This window comes from Zophobas morio, unplaced genomic scaffold, assembly GCF_036711695.1.
Source record: "Zophobas morio isolate AGI-343-1 ecotype UQ-CSIRO unplaced genomic scaffold, CSIRO_AGI_Zmor_V1 ptg000014l, whole genome shotgun sequence".
NCBI classification, from domain to species: domain Eukaryota; kingdom Metazoa; phylum Arthropoda; class Insecta; order Coleoptera; family Tenebrionidae; genus Zophobas; species Zophobas morio.
In genome coordinates, this window is record NW_026972119.1 from 3253349 (window position 1) to 3274512 (window position 21164).

At 32.8% G+C, this 21164-nt stretch overlaps 1 protein-coding gene across 2 annotated transcripts in view; it reads right to left on the reverse strand.

Moving 5' to 3' along the window:
- Positions 1–21164, reverse strand: part of LOC135129199 (C3 and PZP-like alpha-2-macroglobulin domain-containing protein 8) — a 331377-nt gene that overhangs the window by 163443 nt on the left and 146770 nt on the right. For both annotated transcript variants that reach the window (XM_064056315.1, XM_064056316.1), the window contains one exon: positions 5324–5496. In XM_064056315.1, coding sequence (XP_063912385.1) covers positions 5324–5496 — 173 coding nt within the window. The remainder of the gene's footprint in view (positions 1–5323; positions 5497–21164) is intronic.

The window sequence follows — 21164 nt, forward strand, 5'->3', positions numbered from 1 at the left end:
TGGGCCGTTTACACCGCTCACACTTAAACCTAAGTGACAGTTATTTGCCTTGAAATTAATTGAAACAACAATGGCTTATATACGGCGAGTAGAGTTTAAAATTTAACTATAAATGGTGAGACTTACGAAATATTTAATATGTTTGCAAATAAAGTCCACCTTACTTCGAAAACTTTGAAAGTTGTTGATTATTATTAATTACAATGAGTGCGACGAAGTTTTTAAGGTCAATATTTTAAAATGAAAGGTTAGTTTTTTCTCTTTGATGAAGCCAATCCTTACTTGGTCGTTACAATATTTATTTCAAACAAAATTTCGTTAATAATGTTACAACATTTTGTGCACAGCACTAAATCAATATTAATATTTCATCAATTGTTTTTTTAAATCCATCACGTTATTTTTTAAATGACTCCCATATTTACTCTATTGACTCTCATTATAGATACAATATAACACTAATAACAATAATAATACATACTATGTTATTACAATTTAAAAAAAAAGCGCATTATAAACCTCGGAAGCGTAAGTCATCTTATTTTATTTTAAGAGTTTAACAGTCTTGTCATAAAACGATTAGGTAAATCGAGGGTTTAGTTAATGTGGCTACCAATAATAATAATACAAAAGTAACCCTGCAAGCAATTAATTATTGGTCAGTTACATAAAAATTTAACAATTGAAACATAACGAATGCATAAAAATAGTAATAAATACTCAAATAAATATCCATCAACCAGTTTAAACTGACATATTATGCTAGTAGAAAAAATGCCGATTTTGTAGCTAATAAGGGAATAGTTCCTAACATAAACAGGGGAGACTCATGATATTAGTTCTTGGTCCTACAACCTCAAATAGACTAGTACTCCAAAAACGTGCTACTTTTTGAAACTTTTACATATTTAATAACTGCGATTAATCAATATAGGAACGTATGTTACGATTTACGGAAATTAAATCGGTGTGGGTGAAAACTTAACGATTTATTTCTTGGTAGGTAATGCAATACACAACTTATAGCGAATAGATAATTCATAAGTTTTTAAGCCAATAAAGATATTAGCGTGTTTGCGCAAAACAGTTTCTTATAAAGTTTTCCTTATACTTACACTTATGATTAATAATTATAGTTATAAGTATAATTCTAACAGTTATGCTGACGGCTTAGGATCTTACATTAGCAAGCAGAACTGACTTTCTGTCACGTAAATTGATTAATTTTACATCATGAATAATTTAGAAATTTTGGCGACTTGTGGCAATGCAGAAGATGTTCAGAACTACTTAGTGCATCAGTTAATACTAAAAGAGTATCTTTTTCAGTTGCGACATAATTAGAGTTCTAAATGACACTGATTGACATTGTAGAAAAATTCTATTACTGTCAGTATAAGATGCAACGATTATGGTTGTTATAATTATAAGTGTAAGCATAAGAAAAAATTTATAAGAAAATGTTCTGCGCAAACATGCTATTCTATTTTCTTAGAAACCGATTCATTAATAATAATAATCGATACGTGCAATTAAAGACGTGATATAATCGATTTTGTGTTTCGTTAGGTCTACTTTGTGCAAAAATCAAGTAATCAGCGTGATAGTTTCTGTAGTTACGTGGGACGCGAGAAGTAAATAATCAGAAATTTTTGCAAAATGAATTGTTTTGGTACAAATTCGACCGAAGAAATTGATAGAAAATTTAAAAACCGTGAATACCGTAAAAATTGAGACATATATTTGGAAACAATTTGAAGACTTTTGCAAACAGCGAAATTACAAGCTGCGAGCTGAGACAACCGATGAAGAAATGGCGAATATTTTGAAAGATCGGGCAGTTAATATGAAACGAAATGATGGGTCTGATTACAAAGAAGGTGTTGTGAAAACTATATGGAACGTAAGTGCTAAACTTCCTCAAAAAAAAAAACTTTAAAGAGGACAGTTGCAAAATGGACCCACTCAAAGATTTAGTATTTGAAGGAGTTTGTAAAACCTGCACAACTGAGAGAAAACACCTTCAGTCATTATAGAAACCCTGTAGTAAGCTCTGTCCGATGAATGGCTACTTTAAATTTTTCTCGACGTTTTATGACCTCTAACCCTAGAAGACGAAAAAGTAGGTCTCCTGTTTCCGTTTTATTTGTATGTATGTTACAAAAATCGTGCAAATGGTTAAACGTCAACCAAAAATTTCCGCATCAGGCCCAGTAACAACTTGATACAGTAGTTCGAAATTTAGCTTAGTAAACATCATTTAAATTTTATAAAATAACGTAATAAACTCCTGGACTTGTGGTTTATGAATCCGTTTAGAGTTTTTATCACGAGCATCAAAATTTTCCTACAAAAAAATTAAATTATAATAACATTTTCATTTTATATCTGTATAAGAGCAATTCGGCACAGCGGTGAAACAGCATAGTGGAAATTGCATCGCACAAATAATGCGGAGGTAGCCATTTTGGTATCCTCATGGGGCAATATTTTTGACTAACTATATTTTTTTAACTTATACTGGTTATTATAAAATAAATTAATAAATTCTATTTATATTATATTAAATGGATCAAGGATAAAATTGGATGTCCGAAAGGTCGGTAAAATTGTAAAATTTTATTATTAAAGTCTGATTTCCCACTATCTCTTTTTATATAAATTATCAAGGACTTGGATTTGTTGAAGTATGCTTCAGCGGCGAGGAAAGTCGTATCTAAATAACCGTAGATCATTTTTTACAGTGCATTTGCAATTGTTATTGAAAATTTTGTAAGAAATGAGATCTAAAAGAGTCGTGACTGCCTAAAAGTGGTTCACATAAATGAAAAATTTATAGGGTGTTAATAAATGATTTACATCTAGTAGGCTTTAAGTTTTATTTATTAATGTGCCGCTTCATTTGACTTGTTGCTAAATTAATTAATCTGTCAATAAGTTGTTAAACGTGTATTTCTGTGGACTCTAGAAGAATGTAAATTTATTATCGAAGCCTATTTTCGGTCTGGCCAAGAGATTGATAGCGAATGGCAATATTCATCTTTTGCCGCCAAAAACTGTATTTTTCGACGGGGACATTTTTTTGTCAAGTCGTGTTCACAGCACTCTACATGTAAATCATTAATTAAAACTCCCAGTACTTAAACGGTGATTATGTATTGGGACTTATTAAGCAAAAGCACTTTACAAATTACATATGTACTTTATTAAAGGTATATTTGCACTGTTTGTTAATATAAGCCTAATAAGTCAAAGTAATAATATTAATTATGAAATTTGGTACAGTAAGCTTAAATTTACATAATCTGTTCCAAATTCGCATGGCTGGCGGTCAAACCTTGTCACTGCATACAATAATAATCATTTGAGAGTGCACATTTAATCAAACTGTAAAATTTTTTATTAAGGTGTCATCATGTGAAGCAGGTTGTGTGGAAATTTAATTCTGTCAGGTTTCGTTTATATTTAAAAAAAAAAACGAAAAAAATATGGTGATTTGAGAACTCTTTGTATTACACTAAAATAAGAATATCAAATCCATCGCGTGTATTGATTACTAATGCAACTTAGTTAGTATTTTTGATTATTCATTTGGAGGGAGGTTCTAATCCGCAACGTTAACAAGGAAAATGTTGTTTTCAATTTTTGTTGCTAATAATGTTTAACTTCAATAATATTAAAACATTGTTAGAACATGCAAATTTACAAAACAAAAGTCCTTTTAATACAGCCTGTTATTGAAAGGTACGTACAAAATAAAATCGGCAATTGATCTCGAAGTATGGGTGCTAAAAATAAAAAAAAGTTCAGGTAAAAATGTTCTCCTTTTAGAGATAAAAATTATTAAAATTTATGTCCAAATTCGTTGTACGCCTCTGATATAAAGATCACCTTTCGTTTCTATAGCAACATTTAGTCTTGACAAAAACTTTATTGTTACAGTTGCTAGGATTTACTAAAATAAATTAATTTTATCTATTTATCCTTCAGTAGCGTCTAAAAAGGTTGGATAAGGGTTAATTTTCCCCTTATAATTTTGATAACACAAAATAAGTTTTTCCGACTTCTTAGACTTCGCGAAGAACTGTCCATTTTGTTGTACGTACCTTTCAATAACACCCTGTATATACTAATTAATAGCTAATTAATCTGAAATAGTTGTTTGTTGCTAGTAATGTGAATATAAAAAATGGCAACGTTTGTCATAAAACCGTCCCAGTTTCCATCGCTACGCCAATTGAAGTAAATAATTATTTAAAACTTTGTTATTCATTTTGAGTGGCTATTTTGGTGAAAATAGCAGGTTTTGTTTTGATCGAAAATTAAAAAAAAATATTAGAACCGATCGTTCTTGTTTGTTTTTTATTGGCATCATCAATCACAACCGTAGACAGATTTAACCGAATTTGTTTACGTCAATTTCACCATGACAGCAATAAAGGAAAGTTGGAAATGAAATTACACAGGTGCGTTTTGAAGCCAATGAAGCCTGTGTTGATTTTTGTTTGAAACTCCATCCGGTATTGAGGAAAACTTCCGGTGGAAAATAAATTTTACACCGGAACCGGAGAAAAACACGGATAAGGAATAGAGCGATTTAAACTAAAGAATTGTTATTGGAAGCGCATCTTGAACTTTAACTTGGGTCCATACGAGCTGCGCTAATCAAATTGTATTTTCGTGTCAGTAATTCGAATCTGTGTAGGGGAAGTCGACACAAAGTGTCTATACACTCTCATGTTTATGATGAAATTATTAACGTTTCAGCAACTTTCACATAAATCTTCCATTATGTTTCTTTAATGATCATCTTTATTCGTGAATTTTCCGTTGTTGTTATAGACTTTTGAACATTCCTGAACTTTCTTATTATTAATGCATTTAGATATAAATTTAAAGTAGTAAATAATTATTTGTTTGATGATAATCTTAGTAATTAATAAATATATCGGAACGGAATAAAATATCGAAATGCCATCAAAGCATGAAAATTATTCCGTAGAAAGACGTAATTCTCCTGTTACTTTATCTTTACTGGAATTATACGATTGGATTGTTGTATTCACGTTATTCATATCAACATAAATCTGTATCATTCCTTTAATTTATTAGTACAAAGGAATGTGAAACAACTTTTTAATTAATTCATTAATTATTTTATTCACCCGACTGCATCATTTTGCTCCGGCTTTCCCTACTTATTTTGGACTTTGAAGTTTCAAGTGTGCCCTCTGTTGATTTTCTCTATAGAGCCTCGTAAGCGAAAACGAAATTCTTGGCGATATTAAATCCGGAGAAACAAAATTTAATATCGAGTACTCACCTCTTATTTCCTGAGTGGTTTCAACGAGTTGTTGGTTTGTCCCCTTTTGAGCATCTGGAAGGAGCCGTAGGGTAACGTTGAGAGGTCGTAGACTCGTTGGACCGTGTAGTGTTACCAGAACAGCTGTCGTTTTTCCAGGTACGGCTAGTTCGGGCGCCACTACGGAAAAGCCCCTGAAAATAAAAGTTCACCACATGTAGCGGCGTTACAATGCCAGTGTACGTAAATATTTTCAGGAAGCAGCTGCTGAAATTTCCGTAACAATTACGTGTGGCAACGTGGAATGGTTTAAGGCTTCAAATATTTATCATGTTTGGTTAGAAAATACATGCATACTGTACGAATACATGAGAAACTGTTTGTCATATCATGTCTTCCGAATGGGTTATGCAAATGCGGTTGTTGGTCGAGTTGTGTGCACTTTGTTTACATTAAGTAGCTTTATGGGTATTTCGAGCACGCTTGAAGGACTTTCAATGTGAGCTTATTGATTTACGATACCCGCGAAAAAACATATATCCTTACATGCATAAGGAATATATTTTGCTATTACGACCCCATAAAGTGTTGCATAAAACTTCATTTTAATCTTTCTATCTATAACGGAATTTTTCCATTATTGAGGAAATGAATTAATTAAATAACATACATGTTGTAGAACTATACAAAGTTAATTTCAACATTTTTATACGTATTTATCTATAATGTAAAATTTTATCTTTAAGACTGAAATTCAGGGTAAGAGGTTTCCTATTGGATACTTAAAAATAATTTCTGTTTCATTATCATCAGAAGTATTGTACTCCCAGTTTAAAGTGGTTTTTATGACAAGTTAATAAACATTATCACCTCATTATTATCCCACGACGGACAATATGAGTTGAATAACAAATACGGCCCTGCAAGAAACGCACCACTTTCTTATTTATGGCTAGGGATTTACTCCATCGTCTCCACCATCAACTTCGACACAATGGACCTATCACAAAACCCACTTTAAACTGGGAAGACAATAATAGGGGTATTATTTAAATATTAGTAATAATTGTTTAATCCTATCAAAGTGTAACAATTGAATTGAACGATTACATATTGATATTTTATATTGCAAAATATGTTTCAAACAAATACGATTTTAGCTTCTTTTTTATAAATCCATTAATTTTTTGTTTAAATCCGTTTCAAAAATACATATATGAAGCAGCTTAATAAAGTTTACAATTATACCAGTTCATTTAGATTTGTATAGTGAATGTTGAAGGTACTACAATCAAGCTTACCAGTCTTTATGATCTGATTTAAAATTCATCAGTCATCACTCATCACACTCGTAACAAATCGTTTTTGCCCATGTTCGAACTTCGCCCCTGGCTCTCGGTTGGCAAAGCCAGACTTTGTTCGGGCATTATTTTCTTATTCATCTTTTAAAAAAAGTACAGTACATTTCTATACATATTTAAAGGGCCCAGATACGTCAGGTGGAATACCAGTAAAAATAATTGGTTAAAATTTCCGTGTTGGTTTGCTTTCATACTGCATTTACCCAAACCAACATAATAATTGTAATGATAATAATTTATTACAAAATAAGTATATAATATCCTGTGTGTGAATTAAAAATTGTTTGATGTTTTTTATTTCTAGTAATTTATGAGTGCCTCCAGACTGTTTTATTTGAAAAGTGTGAAATTAGATGAAAGAATATTTATATTCATCCATAATTACAACTTCCCTAGAATGTCTTTAATAGATCTTAAAAATTCGTGTTATACGCGGTAAATATTTAGGTAATGATTTTGAATCCCTTTATCGCTGATCATTTATGTTTATTATAAACCCATTTTTGTGAAATATATAGATATAAATCGTGATTTGAGATTATTAACAGATTATCAATAGTAATATCCCAGTGCATGTATCCAGTATCATGAAAATTAGTTTGACCGTAAGGAGCTTCATCACTCATCAGACCCAAAATAATTACAAACTTTCTAATTTATCAAAATGAATTATTTGGCATTTATCATTATTTGGAGAATGCATGTACCAAAATATTAATTTTTCTATGAAAGTTGTTGCCATTTGTTCGTTTTTTACGACGAGAATTATGGTTATGTTTAAATGAACTACATACTAGAAAATGAAATAAGTATATCTGGTTTATTACTGTCATATTCAAACTTTAAGTTTAAAACAGACTTCCACTGATCAAATTTTTGTGTTACTTCTTTCGCTTCATTTGTGAAAAATACAGTTTAAGATTCGTCTCATTCCATTTATTATTATGAATTCTCTATGGTTTTTTAGTATCTTTAACACCACATCTGAGTTTAGTAATCAAATTTAATGGACTATCAGCAGGTACCTACATCATAGCATGATCTTATAAGTAACGGCATAATTTGTTCTTGTAAATGACGAATTATTACTCTCTAAATAACCAGATTCTTCTAAGTAATACCTAACAAATACTAAATCCAAATACGAATAGCAGCAACGTGAATCTTCCTTGAACTCTGCATTTATAACGAAATAATCCATAAATTACCTTTCAGGTGAACTTCGTAAACAATTTTCCTGCGAATAATACTTAAAATTGCTTATAAATTCTTCTTCTCGTAAATTTATTACTTACTTTTTAATTTAATCTAAGCATCCTTGCATAAATATAATAATTCCCTATAAAGTTGTTTTTGTTAAAGATTTCTACTACTCGAACACTAAGAGGTAAACAAACTAGAGACGGTAGAGCGATAGAAGATGCTCTTGTGCACCAAATACCCAATAATAATTTAGTTATAGATAATACAATTCAAATTTTATAAAAATATTATTTGTAATAATAAAACTGATGCTACACACTTGCTCCTTTCAACAGTGGTTGAAATTTGTCCCTTAAAGTAAAATTAATCTGAGTCAATATACCTACATCATATTAACATCTATGTGTTGACAAGATTCACATTAAACATGAAGACTTATTAGCTGGATTTTCTACAAAAATAGACTCAAAATTCCACCACGTTCTGCTTGAATTAAAATTTGTATTTGAATATGTAAGTTAGTAATTTTAATGAATTTTAATTGTAGTTCGTTTCGGATACATATACAGGGTGCGGCTTCCAAGTCTGGACATAGGGAATTAACATGGCAAATTGGTTTTTATTTTAAAATATCTCCCCAGATCACCTTAAAGCTATTATTGAGTTCTGCCTTTGTGGAGGTCGAAGAGGGCGATTGGCCAGTATTTTTTTCAAATCGTTGCATCGCGCTCATTCACTGTAAAAAAGTTTTAAAAATCGTATTTTGAAATTCGCGCCCGATCCGATTTGTCGCGAAATGTTCCGTCGCACTGTCGATGTTCGGCGATCGCGTCTTTGGATTAACCATGCAAAATCCAAATGTCAAAGTGAAATTAGAAATTGTTTTCAGAAATCAACGAACAACTCAAACTGAATTATTTTATCCAGTGTAATGAGTATTGTAGGGCAAATTAAACGGAATAAATGCACAAATTGATCCATTCATTCGTCATAGAGATGAAGACTTCGAGCAGCTGGTCTTCCTCAAAACCCCATCGGCAGCTTTGTGACATGTCCTGGGAGTCCGTCAAGCTTGGAATGAACTCGCGCTGCCTCACTCAGTAATCACTGAACGACTCAAATTGAATTATTTTATCTAATATGGCGATTATTGTAGGTCAATTTAAACGAAATAAATGCACAAACTGCACAAAATATTTTATTAGGTTATGCTATGTTCTACTGCGATTAGATGAAAAAGCTAGGACCAGCTTATTCTTCAACGATTAATTTAATTAGTAGGTAATTTGGGTAAATTTCACACTTTTTTTTCGAATCACTAAAGATTGGAAGTTGATTGATTTTACATTCGTTAAGCAAAGATGGAATTCTTGCCGCCTGGAAGCATGTTCGTTACAAGACATTTTTGAGAGAAATGTAGAACATTGACTCATCAAGATTTTAAAATATTTTTCTCTACTACGAATGTGTTTTGGGGTTCAGAAACTTTTGTATTACTGTTTTATTTGTTTCTTGTGTTAACAACAACAAAAATAAAAATAATATTTCACAAAACAAAGTTACATTTATTTTCAAATGTGATAAAAATTAAATAAAATCAGGTGGGCACGACGTTTTCTAGGGATCTTAAAGAGATGGGATAGAAGAGTTTCAAAAAGCATCATGACAATAAATGGAAACCTGAGGATTACTTCTCACCTATGGAGTTTTACGAAGGAACGCTTGAGATAATCTAGGGTGAGGAACATTTGTTTTACAGAACGATCAAATTTGAGCAACACACAACCCTCACGTGGTCCATGACCATCGTTATCAATGGCGTGCAGGCGTACACTTTTGTAAAAGGGCCCACCGCTCCTAAGAAAATTCCAACTGAGGAAGTTATTATTAGTGCTGTCGAAACCTCCATCAGAAATCTGCCAAGAGAAAATGCAGGCTCTATTCACTTCGAGACAGCCAAAATCCTGCATTTAGCACGCCCCCCAAAACCCAATCTGTCCAACGAAGAAAGGACCGCTCTCACTTCTCTTCAAACTAATACCAACCAAGTCATCCTGCCCGCTGACAAAGGCAATGCCACATTTATTCTGGACAAAACACAATAGGTGGACAAAATACGCTCCTTGTTACAAGACGGTTCCTATACTATTCTTCTTCGCGACCCAACTTCCCGCATTGAACGTGAGATCACAACTCTTTTAAGATCGGGTGACTTTCCAACCGATGTACTCAAACGTCTAATACCCCGAAACTGCAAACCACCACGTATACACGGTGTGCCCGAAATTCACAAAAACAATTACCCTCTCAGACCCATCATCAGTATTTTAGAGTCTCCCACTTACAATACAGCCCAATATCTCGCCCGTGTTCTGAAAGAATATACAGCCGAATCCTCAACATTAATCCGTAAATTGCTTTTCAGGGACGGACAACCTCCACTTCTTGGCGATCTCGTGGAACCCCTCTCTCACCAGTCGTGGCCAATATTTTCATGGAAGCTTTTGAAGACACAGCCATTGAATCCGCCCAACTCAAACCCAAAGTCTGGTTCCGCTACATGGACGACACATTTGTCATATGATCCCATGGCCAAAACGCCCTTTCAGTCTTTCACGACTATCTCAACAGTCAAGTCGACTTGGTCATTCAGTCTATCGAAAACATACCCATACTACCGCCCAAAAACGGTCTGTTATTGACTCCCTAATTCATCGAGCCACTATCATTGGTCAAGCGGACAAACTCCAAAAAGAATTAGAACATCTCCAAACATTTCTTCAACAAGATGGATACGACCACCAAACTATCAAGTCAGCCATTCAACGTCGGCTTAATCCCAATTCTGAAAATACTTCAAATCGCCCAATTGATGTCGTATCGACTGCATATCGCCCATTCATTCCTCAAGTCACCGACCGTCTGGATAAAATACTCAAAAGGCAAAAAGTTAAAACAATCTTCAAACCTGCAACTAAAGTTGCACAAATTCTTCCTTCCGTCAAAGATTGTCGCCAAGTTCTAGTCTGTAGAGGAATCTACAGCGTTCCCTACCCCTGTGGTCTAAATATACAGAAGAAACTGGTCGGTCCATAAAAATTCGAATTTAAGAGCACAAACGTTGTCTCAAAACAGGTCTTCTGTCCCACTCTGTCGTAGCTGAACAGCACTATGAAACCAGTCACACCATTCTGTTTGAAAATTCCCGAGTTTTGTCCAAAGCACCACATTCCTATGACCGGAAAATCCGTGAAGCTATTGAAATCCATAAATGTCCTCATAATCTCAACCGAGACAATAGTTATTCTCTGTCAAATATTTGGAAGCCTGCACTGGTTGCAATTGCACGTTTATCTCGTCCCACTCCGCCTGGAACCGGACAATCAGCTTCAGCCACGACGGTTTCCCCCACTACGGTTTCCACCACCACGTCTCTATAAAAAGGTCACAACCACATTCTTTCCGCCAGAAGAGTTTCGCTTCTAGTATGGTTGACATACTGAGTTACCGTGCTCTTTTGCCTTATTCCTAATTTCTCAACCCTGCTCCTGAAGATACCACTTACGAAAGTGTGCGGAACCCATAAACTCAATTAACATGGTCCTAATCCGGAAAACGATCATATACTCGTAGTTATTATAAAATTTGTCATTATGAATTTTATGTTGTTATGATAGTCACTATAAGTTAAAATAAAGATATGTATGGACTGCTAAAATCCTGTTAAAGAAATACGCTATGCGCAAGTCTCAACTGAATTCCATAACAAAATTTTGGGATGAAGTCATCAAGATTTTAGGACATGCAGATCCATTTGAACAGGTAATATGTATTAATAATTCTGGAATTTTCGTTAAAATGGGGTAAACCATTCTTGATTTGATCAATAAAGTATATTGCTTCACACATTTTTTTTAATCACGCTGTCTATTAAGTTAAAATAACGCCTTAGTTGCTTACAGAGCAGATGGTTCACAATTTATAAAGTACGTACGCTGTTTATAAAATATGGAGTTCCCTCATACTGCTAAAAAATTTGCATCACATTTTTGGTGGTGATTCGACATTTTTAGCGCTTGCCATCTACATGATATTGCTAAAATAGATATGAAATTTGAGAACAATCCATTCGGCAGTTTAGAAGAGTCTCTGTCTAATAAAAATTGACACAGACCAGACACAGACAGGCGACAGACGTAAACGAGAGACCTACTTTTTCCTACTGCAGGGGCCATGAAAACTTAAGAAAACATGAAAGTAGCCATTACGCTCAGGAAGTAAAAATATAAGAGATGATTTTTCTATTTGTTGAAATTATTTTGAAATAACATAAAAAGTAGGTTTTAAACTGTATATATGTCAAGAAAACTTCAAATAAAGCAGTGTAAGTTCTAACGTTGATCAGGGCTTCCATACAAATTTACAAAATTGCTGTATATCAATGGGGTTGGCAGTAAATATATTCCTGCTCTTCAATCATTTTATCAACGATATTACCGTTTTTACTGCTTGCAGATGACCTAAAATTTTACTCAGTCGTAACTAACATATATGATTGTCATCTTCTTTAAACAGATCTAAATAATGTTATCGACTGGTGTCTTAACACAATAGTGGAATGGAACTAAGTAGGGCAAAGTGCAGTAAGTACAATAACTTTTTAAAATCCAGAATTATCCGATCGGTGAATTCACATTTACTCGTGTGTTACTGAGCTTAAGGATTTATGAATTATTTTTCTACATCGCACAAAATGCTAGGTTTTATCAAGAATTTTTATATCCATAATTCCACAAAAACATTGTACTGTTCACTTGGAAGACCACATCTACAATACTACTTAAATATGCGATGTAACCCCCAATCATTAATCACTACCTACACACTGTGTACTAATAAAACTGAGCATCTTAATCTCAAATTTATTCGGTTTGCTGTATGCGAGTATAAAACGTCACATAAAGACGTATGAACTTGCAGTGAAATTGAAGCCAAATAAAATGCTATTATCCTGACAAACTGTCGCATTCCCATTATTAAAATTGATAGGTAGGTACATAGCATCATAAAGAAATTCGAATGCTGATTTCATTACGATACCACCGACTAGGTGCAACCACCAATTTTACCAACTCAGAACCAATTACGGCAACTTCAGTTTACACCCAAAACAACCAGGTTCGCGAGTCAAATGGCAACGGACCATTCTGTTCAACCAAGTACCTAGGACTTATCGTATAAGAATTAGTGATGCTTACATGTTCGCCCGTATCTTAAATTAAATAAATAAATTTTACATTAATTGGATAAATTCAAAAATAAGTTGTACTGTTCCGTAGGTTTGTTTTCAAGGGTATTTATTTTTCATTTACGCTGATGACCACACTAATAAAATGCTTAAAGGTGTAAATTATTAGATATGGTTTTTTACTTGCTTGTCCCACTTTCTGAGGTTTTGTATTGCAGCAACCGTCAATACGCCCCCATTAATCGTGGCGTTTCTGTTATACAAGTTATAATAATTATTTTCATTACTGCTGTGGACATTTCGATAAAAATTAATTTATATTTTAGAGAAAAATGCTGTATAAAAAAACATTACTTCTGCTGTTGACATTTGAGCGAATATATTGTGAAGTTCACTGAGTGTATCAAATCTCATTTTATCGAGTTCATAAAAAGTTTTGATCCGCTACAATAAATTATTTTTGTCAATAAAAACAGCCCATTGAAGCATTTATTGTCGTTTGATCGTTAAATATCGTTCGTTAAAAAATCCACCATTACTCATACAAAAATCATTCAAATATTTTAACATCACTTGCTAAAATGTCGAGAAAAATCCATGGAAATTAAAATGTTTCATTTATTTCTCTTCTCGTTAATTGACAGCCGAGCTTTGCGATAATTGAATCAATTCCTTGATTGAAGCCATTACTTCTCCGTGCAACAATTATATCAGGTTTTATTATTTATTTTGTGAACGAATGATTTATTACAAATTTGCATTGGTAATTTGAAATGAGGTATGACTGATTAATGTTATTGCGCTTCGATAATTTGTAATATACTCGTAGTTTTAGAGTGTTTTCGATTAGGAAATAAATTGCGCGTGATTGTTTCACATGGAGATATTTTACACAGAACATGGTCCTCTAAAATTACAAAAGCGTTCGATGTCTTCCGAATGCAAATATTGAAACAAATTGTTGAATAAATAGTCATCAGTAAATAAACTTGTATTTTATCAATACTCTGGTTGAGCTAACAATTGTGTTTTCAAGAGCGGTATATTTTAATAAATATTTAATAGATTAATAATAATTTTATTTGTAATTTAAATATTTTAAAAAGGTTTGAAAGTTTACTTTCTCTCTATTATTTTGTCTTCTTTTTTTAGTAGCGAATAACATCTTTGGACTTCATAAAAGACTGTCATGTCTTAATATTTCTTTGAATTCAGAAAAAAACATTTTAATTTGAAATTACGTTTTTTAGGTGGACGGGAGGTTTAGATTTGGAACCAAATTTCATATTTTACATGTAGTGTTTAATTTTATCACTCATTCTAAATATTTTAGTTGCAGTTAGCTTACTGGTAACCAGTTCTTGCAAGAAGAAATTTTTGGGATCAGAAAACCAAATTTATTGTGAATAATTTACTTAATTACGTTGCTTTGATCAGAGGATTTATAAATATGTCTAGAAGAATATTCTGCCTCGCATATTTCCCTCTAACAAACAATGTTTTTTTAGCTGGTCGGGCCACGGAAACTAATTTGGTAGAAATTAATTAATTTATATGTGAGCAGTTAGATAAAAGCTGTCAGGCTGATACTGTGTACACTGTGTCATCTAAATGGTGTGTAATTAGAAAGGGTAAATTAAATTCAAGTCTCGACTACTGTTTCACCGCTCTTTCGGGCTTAGAACTTAAATTATAACTTTATTGAACTATCAACACCGTTTTTTCAGTTTTCGTCAAAATATTAATCTTTTGAATACAAGACAACAATTTTTTTTATATTGAACATTTTGGAATCTTTTTATGGTACAAATGTAATAATCATTACTCACTTATGAAAACAAAAAACCAAACAAATGCGTTGATTAAATGGAAATAATGTTGAAAAGTGGCCAATATTAAAAGTCCTCGAATAGAATACCAGAAATTTTCTTAGATACTCGAGTATGATCGATGTCCTGGCATAAACGTTTAGGTATTAGAAGTTCGTCCATAATTATCTTTATTCACACGTATTAAACTTAAGACTCTTCTGCGTCCATCAAATTTATTAGATTATACATTATGTTATAAACAAAAAACTAATTTTCCATAGTAAACTGACATTAAGTTTTGGGTCGGCGATTCGTGAAACGGTGTATATGAAAGATACATTAGCGGCTATTATTTACTAAAAAATATACTACAAGTTTGTTTGTAAAGTCTAAAACTTGATAGAATATAACTGCAGTTTATGAATCCTAAACAAAAAAAAAATGTAATTGCTGTTGCAAACTATACAATCGATTACTCAATTGCACACGCTAATCAGAATTTATCCGTCCATTTCCAGCAAAAACGGATGCGAGTTTCTTAACACTTTAGTAGCTTTTAGGTAAAACGTACAAAATAGTGTTCTTAAATCTGTAATTGTTCAAGCTTTTAACTTTATACCTATATGCCAGATATTAGAAAAATTAAAAATGTTTAATAGAATAAAATATACTCCTAAGATTTATCGCAACAATTACATAACGGATTTCTTTGAAACTTTGTTGCTGTTGCAAAAGTGGCATATTAGATTTCGCTGAAATTCGTACCTTCATTTAAAACTTTCGACTCAATTTATCTTTGATTATGAACTTATGGAGCTTATATATATTAATAATCTACCCTTATTGATTACAAAACTACAGAACTTCGGATTCCATAACATTCTTTAAGGACAATCTACATTTTAGTTGACAAAAGAAATATTTTTCATGTTACAATTCTTAGCGCTTGTCCTTGACTTTACAAAAATTCCACAAATTTCTCATGAATTATTCGAAATTTTGAGCCAGATCTGAAAAATTTTCGATATATTTAAATCAATATTCCTAAAAAAGCCCTCTCATAATATTAATTTTCTGTGTATATAATCAAGAAAAAGTCATGTTTAGTCAAGTTATTTAGAGAGAACTTCCTTCTACACTGAAAAACAGTCCAAAAATTCAGCTTTTTCGAAAAATGATAAAATTTGAAGTTGCGAAATTTTAAGTATTTTATGATAACTTCTATAAGCTAAAACATTGTAAATAAAAAATGTCGACGAGGATGGGATTCGAACAGACACGGGTAGAGTTCAGTTCCACGCCTTAACTTCTCACCCCACTCAGGGTATTTGTTTCATGCGTAAACCAGGTATCGTTGTAAAACACTTGGCACATATTGCACATACATTTTTGTAAAGCAACTGTGACTGATAAAATATCAAAGCGGTTTAATAAACCACAAGTACACGAGTATGTTACTTTATAAAATTTAAATGATATTTACTACGCAAAATTTTAGTTAGCATTTTACTATCCATACGGGTGTCCCGTTTCCGTTTGGGTATGTTTGTCCGACTATTGTTGTTTATCATCTGCGAATTGGCGAATTTAGCAACTGAGTAATAGTCGAAACTATTCAATCTACCAAACTTTGTTAGTTCATCAACGATTTGCGAAGGTCGTTCCAAAATTTTGTTAAATAAATCTTATTTAAAATATGTAAAATAATATGTTGCTACTGTAGGTTGTTAATTTGTATTTAAATTTTAAACCTACATGTACAGATGTAAGTTTTTGAAAAAAAAAAAAAATAAATAAAAGCGATTGCAATGAAATTTTGCACACGTCCCTCCAAAAAGTTGACAGCATTACAAGTTATGAAAACACCACTGGAAATATGCAGGGCAGAACATTCTTTTATTTATTTACGACACTCTGCAGTTTTGTAGGCCTAGGACGTAAATTACATCAATCCTCCCAGCTATAACTGTCAATTATCTTCATAATGTAATAATTGATTCCAGAATTAATTTTCTCCACATATTTCTCTCCGACGTGGATCTTCTCTGGCACTTTCAAACCATTATCTTTGGGGTCGCTCTTTTCTTTTCTTCTGAGCGGTTGTCTCCTTGGTACCATTAGCGTAAGCTAACGAAGAATAGTAATTGAGTTCATCGGACGAATGGCCACTTTTATGTTTTCTCGACGTTTCGTCACCCCTACAGCACCAAAAATGTAATCTCCCGTTTCTGTCTGTCTGTCCGACTGTTGTCAAATTTTGTACGTATATTAGAAATATGTAGATGGTTAAACGCTAACCTAAATGTGGTTAATCATTCCCACCAAGAATTTGATGACGTCATTTCCAAGAATTCTATATTTACATGATTTAAATGTTATACAGTAATATATTCCTATAGTTGTGGTGTACGAATCCGCTTTGAGTTTTTTCCTTAACCGTCACAATTTCAGCAAAAAAATTGGCACAATATACTAACAGTTTAGCCTACGATATCCCAACCGTGGCTTAGTGGGTAACAGCTCCAAACGCGGACCGGCGGTCCCACGTTCGATGGCAAACTTTGTTTTTTTCTCTTTGTCTCTCGCGCTGTGTATGACCTATGTTTATAACGTCATAACAAATTTTTTATTCATCAAATTAAGAACGAGTTACCATTTTCTTGTCTTTATTTAATAAGAATAATAATAATATTCAGAACATTTTGTTTGACGGTGGCTTAATTAATAATTTTAGTCCCCTATTTTGAGGCGACAAACTCATTCAAATCAAACAAATTTTTTTCCCATTGAGTATCTGTTTTAAATATATTTTACACTGCCCGCAATTGCACTTGTACCATTTGTACAATCCCTTGCAATTTACGCTCGCACGGCACATGGGCTGCGGGGGTCTTATTTAATGCCGTTGGTTTTTACTTTATAGAGGTTATCACAAAAGAAATATCGCAAAATCTAATTTTATAATTTTTCGAAGAAGCGGGATTTGTTGCACTTGAACTTCAGAAGCGAAGGAAGTTTTGTCCAAGTAAACTTAGACCAACTTTTTTTGTAATGATATTTCCCCTAATCTCTCTACATGTCTGACCCTCTGATTCTCTGTGCTTTTATGTATGTTGTTATTTTGGGTTCACTGTGTATACTTTGAACTACCTGCTTCTTTCTTTTCCTCGACCCATTTCCTGTATTTATCCCTCGAAATATGACCCTTTAATGTTTTCTCTCCCAGCGTTCAATTCTTTCTGCCTCCACTGTACTTTATACCCACTTCTCATTTCCGAATGTTGTTGTGGTTCGCATTACTATTCTCTAAATTTTTTATTTAGTTTTTCTTGCAACAAACTTAGATCTAATGAACAATATAATTTCTATTCTTTCTTGCTATTCATTTATCTTTATTGCTTGGGTTTCTTTTCCGTTGTCTTCAATTTTGAGCCCTAAATATTTATGTAAAATTATATTCCTGTATTTGTTTTTAATAATAATGAAAAAAACTTTCAGAGTTTAAAAAATATATTTGTAGTCACTGCTACACGTGTTTCGGTACACAGTACCGTCTTCAGGCAGAAGAGAAACTGTATTTGTACTACTAGTTTTGAACCCGTGCCATCTTCGGTATCTCTATCCTATCATATGTGCTGTTTCTGTTCGTTTATTTTTAACCCAAACTTTTCCGCCTCGTTTGCTATTTTTCTTATTTTCCTTTTCAGCTCATTTTTCCTTTTTGCCATAACCGCTAGGTCTCAGTAAATGCTACACATTAATGTTTATTCTTGGATATTGTTTCTTTCGTTTTTATTTTACTTCTTGTTATTATACTTCCAACACCAAACAAAACAACACTGTTGATCGCAGGTCTTCTTGCCTGAAATCTCAAATTCGGCTGATTTCTGTCCTTTACCCTTTACTTTATTCGTGATTTTCTCCAAAGTTATTTTTATGAAGTTCATCAGTTTTTTAGGAATTTGTAGCTGTCATTACTTGGTACACCTGTTTCTGCTTCTACTAATCCAGTTATATGCCTGTTTAAATCCACAAACAGCATATATAAAACGTTCTTGTTCTCTAAGCAGCTGGTTTATGTCTTATTTAGAGCAAAGGTTTAGTCTGTAGCAGTATGTAGGTATGTATATCCTGCCTGATATTTGCCTAGTTTTAGAATTTGGAATTGGGATATGAATAACATAACGGAATAAGTGTCAAATTTCCAAAAAAATTTACAAAGAGACATTAATCCTAATAATAATAATAACAATAATATAGAAATAAATATAAATATAAAAACCCCGAGAAATAAATGCAGCCTCCCACATGCTTTTAGCTAGAATAGCAAGTTTAAAACGGTAATCGTCGTTTTACTAATGGACTAAACGTGTAGGTGCGTTGATTAAAAGGCCAAAATTAATTTAAAACTCTTATATTATAATGTAACTCATACTCACGAAAAAACTAATTATGCCCGCAACAGTAATTTAGAATTTCCTCGTCAGAGTGCAGGAGGGTGCTTAACGAGGTGTGATATGAGACTCTGCCCTGCAAAATCCTCCCACAATTTGTTCTGTGCTCCCACTGCATCTTTGTCCAGCTTTGTCTTCTGCCCCTTCGCATTCCTACGTGGCCAAAAAACTGAATAGAATTGAAATGAGGACGCGAATTGAGCAAGTTGAATTATTCGCAGTGCAAGGTAATCTGAAAATAAAGTAGACTTGGTGCTGGAAATTATGAGAAACCGAGACTTTGGGCTGATAGTTCACTTTGCATTTTAAATTTATGTAGTAATTTAAAGTTTCGACTGATGCACGTTGGGAGAAAATGACTTTGTGGCTTACAGTGACGTGTTTTATTAAATATTCATCCGAATCTAATTCGGAAAAATCAAACGCTGCTGTCTTTGTTTCTGCAAGAGATAAATTATTACAATGTGACGTATCTTTGCGGTTCTGTCATTTCGAGAGCAATAAAAATGATTACGGAGAAGGACGGTCGTCAATCTAATAGCTTCCAATACGAGCTATAAAACGCATGTAACGGTTTTTCAGGTTGAAAAAAGCCAGTTGAAGGAAGCTTGACTTGAAAGATAAATTTAATATATTTTTTCTCTTTGTGCAAAAACATACTTAAGTAGAAGACTGAAAAAAGTTGTTGCAGCAATCGAGAGTTATTATGAAATATTATCTTTGTAACAACTCTGTCTCTGAAAATTATTCGACTTGTTTTTATTTCAAAAATACTGTTTTATTACTTGTTGGGGTTAACTCTCGCAGCAGTTTTAAAATCCTCATTTCGTTCGTACTTTTACTGTACGTATAATAAAACAGTTTTAAAAAAGGCACAAATAAATACGTAGCGTTAGTTATTAACTTGAATCATAAATTCTGTTGTTAGCAAATACATATAAATCAATAACAAAGGCCGAACAAGAATAATTTGATTTGCCATGCCACAGTGAATAATAAAGTGATTTTATTGAAGTTTATATAAACATAAATTTGGTAAAGACAAAAATGAACTAATAATAATAACTGGTTGTTAAAGGTGTGTCATATTTAATACGCATATTTAATTTATATTAATACCTATGCAATTAAAATGGTATAAATAATATACCACATGCTCCGGGTTTGAGCATTTCGTTTGTAACAATTTCGTTGATACACAAAAATCTTTGCGCAAGCACTCAATGTTCAACATATGTTCAATGACGGTGAAAACGTTTTCCTTTTTTTTAATTTAGAGTTTAAGTTGTTGCTGAAAAAATCGGTCTCCTGTTTCCGTTTGTCTGTCTGTTTGCCGTGTGTCCATATTCTTAGTAGACAGATAATCTCCGAACCTACCATACTGATTGTTGTCAAATTTTATATGTATGTATGTTGGGAATATAGTGTAGATGGTATGTATGTACAACGCTAAGCAAAATTTGTCTAATCATCCTACCAAAAATGTGAGGACATACGTTCAAAATTTTTCGCAGCAAGTAGGATTAAAATTTTATAAAATAACATACTGTACTTGTAAATCCGCTTTGAGATTTTCCCCGAGGCATCCGAATTATCTCCAAAACATCTAAATTGTACAGCAACCTTTTACATTAGTATAAACGAAGTTCGTACAAAGTTATTCGTTAGCTTATGTGGGTTTTTTGTTTCTTACACTGTTACTGCTATTATCTGTATTTTTTTATTGATGAAATTTGAAGAATGGTGCACCCCAATGCAATGCAATACTATATTATTAGTATTGCA